The sequence below is a fragment of the Anoplopoma fimbria genome, chromosome 2, assembly GCF_027596085.1.
Source record: "Anoplopoma fimbria isolate UVic2021 breed Golden Eagle Sablefish chromosome 2, Afim_UVic_2022, whole genome shotgun sequence".
Classification (NCBI taxonomy): Eukaryota; Metazoa; Chordata; class Actinopteri; order Perciformes; family Anoplopomatidae; genus Anoplopoma; species Anoplopoma fimbria.
In genome coordinates this window covers 25,361,260-25,367,120 of record NC_072450.1, presented here as the reverse complement: position 1 = coordinate 25,367,120, position 5,861 = coordinate 25,361,260, and the positions used below count along the sequence as shown (strand labels likewise).

Genomic DNA, 5,861 nt, shown 5'->3' with positions numbered 1-5,861 from the left:
CTGCTGTGGATGATACAGTGCGTTATCTCGGTCTGAATGAAGCTTTCTTTTTTGGATTTCCACGGCTCCGAAGCTGTTTCTTGGTCTTGACTGACTGATTTACTCGTGAAGTTTCGCGTTATATTTATATATTCTTATTTTATGACCCGATCTGTTTGGTAAACAATTTTTTTATTTAATTTTGTCAAACAATGTCGCAGGTTTCCTGAATGTGTGTCAGTCATTCTTGAGGCCAAATAGTGCGAGTTCATTCTAGCGTTAAGAAAAAAGAGGGAAGTTGGGCACTCAAAGTTTTTGCAGACTGTCGACATGGCTATGGTGGCGTGGAGAAACACCGACGGGGTAGGGGACCCTCAGGGGACCCTCTCCTCCCCGGTGTCCCAGGTCGCATCCCTGACAGGACACATGAGCCAGGAGATACCCCCCCCGGCAGCAGCAGCACCACCACCACCCAACCAGTCCACCACCACCACCACCACCACTAACAACAACACCTCCTCTTCCTCCTCCTCTTCCTCGTCCATGGACAAGCAGCAGAGCCAGCACATTGAGTGCATCGTGTGTGGGGACAAGTCCAGTGGGAAGCACTACGGACAGTTCACCTGTGAGGGATGTAAGAGCTTCTTCAAACGCAGCGTCCGGAGGAACCTGTCCTACACCTGCAGGGCCAACAGGAACTGTCCCGTGGACCAGCACCACCGCAACCAGTGTCAGTACTGCCGCCTCAAGAAATGCCTGAAAGTGGGCATGAGGAGGGAAGGTACGGGCTGGCGTCACCCTGTTGTTACTCTCGGTATTATCACATCGTATTATCCAAGCACCACACGGTTCAGTCAGGACAGTGTTCAGCTTCACAGCATGCTCAGGATGCTGCACATGTGTGTCCATCCCAGCTAGTGTCTACATAATTCATCCCTGGACGCACTTTGTGTTTTCCTTTGTCCTCTCAGTCATATTTGAAGGATTTTTTTAAAAAAATTCCCCCGGCCATACTAATAATATGAGGATATTTCTATGAGAAAGGCTACAGTGTCCATGCTAGGCTGCCTGCTGGGATATGACAGAGATGCATGTTGATGTTATACCTAGCATCTTGTAGCATGGCTGTTGTTGCTATCTCTCTCTCTGTCCTACATGGCCTACATGTGAGCCTCAAACACACCGACGCTGCTTTAGATACAACACTTATTATGCTACATTTTATTTAAATGTTGATGCTTTTTTTCGTTTAAATTGTAGCCTTAGAGTGCATGGTGTTTTTGTTACATTGTGTGTGGACTGTATGTGTGTGTGTGTGTGTGTGTGTGTGTGTGTGTGTGTGTGTGTGTGTGTGTGCTCTTATTTATTTTCATCGCTGCTGGTCGTACAGGCCCCACAGCCTGTGCAGCCTACCATTACTGCTTTAAAAAAAATAAATGAAGGCTATTTGAGAGTTTTAACAACACTTTTGTGGTATATTTCAATAAAGTTAAATACAGTTTTCAGCAACAAAAATGAATGAGGGGAAAAAAAAAAAAGGCCTACAGTAGTAGCCTACTATGAAAGTGGGTTATAGCAAAGTAACTCGCCATAAAGAAACGTGAGGTTAAATTCATATTAGAGGACAGCAGTTCAAGGCCAACACGCGACAGCTTAGATATAAACAAACACAAACTCTCGCGCGACATTATCTGCAGCTCGTGGCCTAGAAATAGTCTTCACGAGCAGCGAGATGAATGTGACTTTTCTGTCCAAAACATTTATTTTATGTTCATTTTTTTTTTTAAATAGCTAGTCCACCATATTGGACGTGGACATGAAGGCTAGTTTGCGTTTTAAAGTTATTTCATTGTTGTCATTTAACTGTTTTCCTGTAAATGTCATGTGTTGCATTAATCCGCTTCTAGCTTGATTTGACATTTCTTGCTTGTGTGTTGTTTTTTCCTCGCAGCTGTCCAGAGGGGCAGACTTCCCACCCAGTCTTATCACGGCCAGTTTGCTCTGACCAACGGAGACCCCCTGCAGTGCCACTCCTACCTCTCGGGCTACATCTCTCTGCTGCTGCGAGCCGAGCCCTACCCGACCTCCAGGTTCGGCTCCCAGTGCCTGCAGAGCAACAACATCATGGGCATCGAGAACATCTGCGAGCTGGCAGCCCGGATGCTCTTCAGCGCCGTGGAGTGGGCTCGTAACATCCCCTTCTTCCCGGACCTGCAGGTGACGGACCAGGTGGCTCTGCTCCGGCTCACCTGGAGCGAGCTGTTCGTCCTGAACGCCGCACAGTGCTCCATGCCCGTCCACGTCGCACCTCTGCTGGCCGCCGCGGGCCTCCACGCCTCCCCCATGTCAGCCGACCGGGTGGTGGCCTTCATGGACCACATCCGGGTCTTCCAGGAGCAGGTGGAGAAGCTCAAGGTGCTGCATGTGGATTCGGCAGAGTACAGCTGCATCAAGGCCATCGTGCTGTTCACCACAGGTAATAAAACAAAAAAAGAAAGAAAAAAAAGCTCTTTCTGTTTCTCTGCATGCAAACATGGATGCCAGGATGGATTGAATCTGTTTGTAGGGAAAGCCTCCATCTTGTTACACTGAAGTGGTTGTGATGTAGTAAATAACACGATTTACAGTCAAACAAGTATGAACAAAAAATAAGCAGTTAAAGTAAAAACACATTTTTTTAAAAAAACAATCCATTTAGACTGCATTGTGGTACAATGGTAAATTAAAGATGGTTGTGTAGGAGTGTGAGTGGTCACTACAGTTGCACATTAACCATTTAGATTTTTTAGGAAAAGCGTAAATTATAAAAGACCGTGTTATTGGAACGACCATGAATTAGGACAAAATATATAGATTACATTACATTACAGTCATTTAGCAGACGCTTTTATATAGGCTACTATAACTGTGGTAGTGACCACGTCTGAACATTGAGAAAGCTGGTTTAAATTCTTTAAATATACTTTCAAACAAATTGTTCGTTTTCTAAGAACATCCTGAATGCCCTGATTCACAGCATTCTAGTTAAATGCGTATTTTCGTGAAATGCACGGAAATGAAATGGGATGTTTGGGATTAAGTTTATTTTTTCCGTTAAAAATAGGGTATGCTAATTGATCACGTGTGTTCTTTCTTATTTATTGTAAAAAAATATATATAATTAAAAAAGTATTAGATGCACACAATTTTTGAATTTATTTTTCTACAAATTTCAATTTGATCAGAACTCTGACCTCCAGAATCATTATAAAGCCAAAAAAACAAAAGAGATGGAAAGAAAATAAACAAATATTTTTTTGAAGTCTTTTCATCCTACAACTTCATCATATAATTCCTTTGCTACTGACCACAATGACCTATGACCTCATACAGTTTTTCAGCCCTTAAAGGAACATAGTTAATTTCATCAGTATCATGAAGTGAATTTATTATTAATAATAATATTATTATTATTATCATTTCATCATTTAAAAAGCTGTAAGTGAGTTTTTGTGGGTTTGCAAACTGCATCTAATCCCTGCAGCCCCTGAAATATAAAACACTTTGAATGAATCCCACAGTAACCTATGCCAATGAAAACAGGGCTGAGCGTTTACCTTTTGATAGCATGTAGACTAACATTTTATTGCGTTGTTGCTTCACATAAAATATTACCAGCTTCTTATTTTTTTAAGCCCCAAATATAAAGCTGTAAAATTAATAGAAGTACATTTTTCGTCTTTACATTTTGCATTAAATTCTTTATTAAATAATTAATTGAAATAATGAAGTAGGAAACATTTTTGAATTTTATAAACGGATTTTGTTGACTTCAAACATGAATTACAAAATTCTTAATGTGAACAGATGATTTTATTTGTATTATATTTTTGAATAGTTAGACCTTTGACATTGCCCTACAGCTACTAAACAACCTTTACGGAAATAAGTGACGCTGTGGGTTAGAGCCTTTTAATAACAGTCAGATGTTTGATGGCTGAGTCATTAGCAGTATCAAAAGGATGAGCAGCAGCTGAATAAAAAAATAAAAAGGTCTCCTGTGTTGGTCTATTTTAGTCCCCATGAGCACATGTCCTTAAACTGGGACACAGAAACCGTTCTTTCACCCCTGCTGCCATCAGGCCTGCAGCGTTACAGTACAATCAGAGGGGTTTGCTTTTGGTAGAAATATTACACAGGATGTAACTCTCCTACTTATTTCTTTTTCTGAACGTCATTATTTAGATTTGATGGGAGCAATAGCGCCATCTTTCATCCCTGACGGCACAAGGCTGAGGATATAACAATTTGTGTCAATGGCGGACAACTACATTGTGTTTAATTTTCTTTAAGCTGCTGTGTTTTTTACCCCAGCAGATTTCTACTGATGCAGGTACGTTATGTGTACCTGCTTTCCTGATCTGTTCCTATCTCAACCCGATTTACTCAGATCTGCTTATTATAAGACGATAAACTATTTGAAGCAAGCAACAAAAGCTCAGTTGTCCGCAATCCGGCCCGTTCCTTTAAAACCTTAATCAGTGATGTACTAAGTAAACAGTTTTAAGTGTAAAACAGTAACGTTCCAGAGCAAAACGTCATGATTTCTATCTGAAAAAAATTATTGTTGTAGTGTTTTGCATTGCGATGCTCACAGTTGACCTACACTACATCAATCATTCATTGGTTCTGCCCTCCCCATGCCGCTGTGTTGTACTCACTCCATACTAACAAAGTTGGCAAAAAACCATTAACCATTTTGCTGGCGTTCATTTCGTTTTAGTGGTTGCACTGGTCCTGACCGCTTCTTCTCCTGCCTGTTTTTCTTTTTTGTCTGGCTGTCTGTAGATGCTTGTGGTCTGTCGGACGTGGCGCATGTGGACGGTCTGCAGGAGAAATCCCAGTGTGCTTTAGAGGAGTATGTGAGGAGCCAGTATCCCAACCAGCCTAACCGGTTCGGGAAGCTGCTGCTCCGCTTGCCATCCCTCCGCACCGTCTCTTCCTCTGTCATAGAGCAGCTTTTCTTCGTCCGTCTTGTGGGGAAAACACCAATAGAAACTCTGATAAGGGACATGCTACTGTCCGGAAGCAGCTTCAACTGGCCGTACATGCCTATTCAATAGAGGAAAGACCTACAGTGGTGCTTCTAAGGTCAGGAAAGGTCCCCACACCTCAAATCAAGTCATTTCAGCGTGGCGGGAAATCGCTGTTTTGCTTTGAACAAGGGAAAAAAAAACTGCCAGTGGAATGAGATAATTACAGGTATTTCAAATGTAAGAAAAATATATGAATTTATAATTTTCTTATACTTTACCAACTGCCATTTCCTTGAGGAGTCATCTTTCTTTATTCCGCATTGTGTCTCTATGTGTCTAGAAAGGTCCCTGAAATGAATTGACCTTTTCTACCGATGTTAAACGATTTGTCCCCACTGGCAGAATTTTTTTACTCGTTCGAGGAGAAACAACTTTTCATTGGAAAAAATGACTGGTTATAATGGACATTTTTTTGCAGTGGGGTGACCACTCACAGTCTATGGTTTAGGGATAACAAACGATATTTATTGGACCCTGTGTGTATATTTATCGTGCTTGTAAATTATGTTTTGGCTCCCTTTTTTTTAATGTTTTACGTATTTTTGCCCCGGCCAGTGAGAAAACTGCAGGGATTGTCTCGTGTCGATCTGTTTTTTTTTTTTTTTTTTTTTTTGTTGTCATACCTTCCAGACATGGCACTTTGGACTAAAGGAACATTTCAGAAAGATTTAACACAGGCGTTTGAAACCCAACGACAACTGACTTTAACCTATTTGCTCCACTGTGTACAGACCGAATGGTGAGATTAATGCTCTGTTTTAGTTATTTTGGCATTTTTGTTTGCATTGTCCACATACAAAGAATGAA

At 41.4% G+C, this 5,861-nt stretch overlaps 1 protein-coding gene across 2 annotated transcripts; it reads left to right on the top strand.

Moving 5' to 3' along the window:
- Positions 1 to 309: 309 nt before the first annotated feature.
- Positions 310 to 5,081, top strand: LOC129103547 (COUP transcription factor 2-like). Of its 2 annotated transcripts, XM_054614076.1 has the most exons (4): positions 310 to 760; positions 843 to 860; positions 1,931 to 2,455; positions 4,807 to 5,081. In XM_054614076.1, exons 1-4 carry the CDS (start codon positions 310 to 312, stop codon positions 5,079 to 5,081), a joined length of 1,269 nt encoding a protein of 422 aa, XP_054470051.1. The 2 variants fall into 2 exon arrangements, with proteins under 2 accessions (XP_054470051.1, XP_054470043.1); XM_054614068.1 differs by lacking the exon at positions 843 to 860.
- The last annotated feature ends 780 nt before the right edge of the window (positions 5,082 to 5,861 follow it).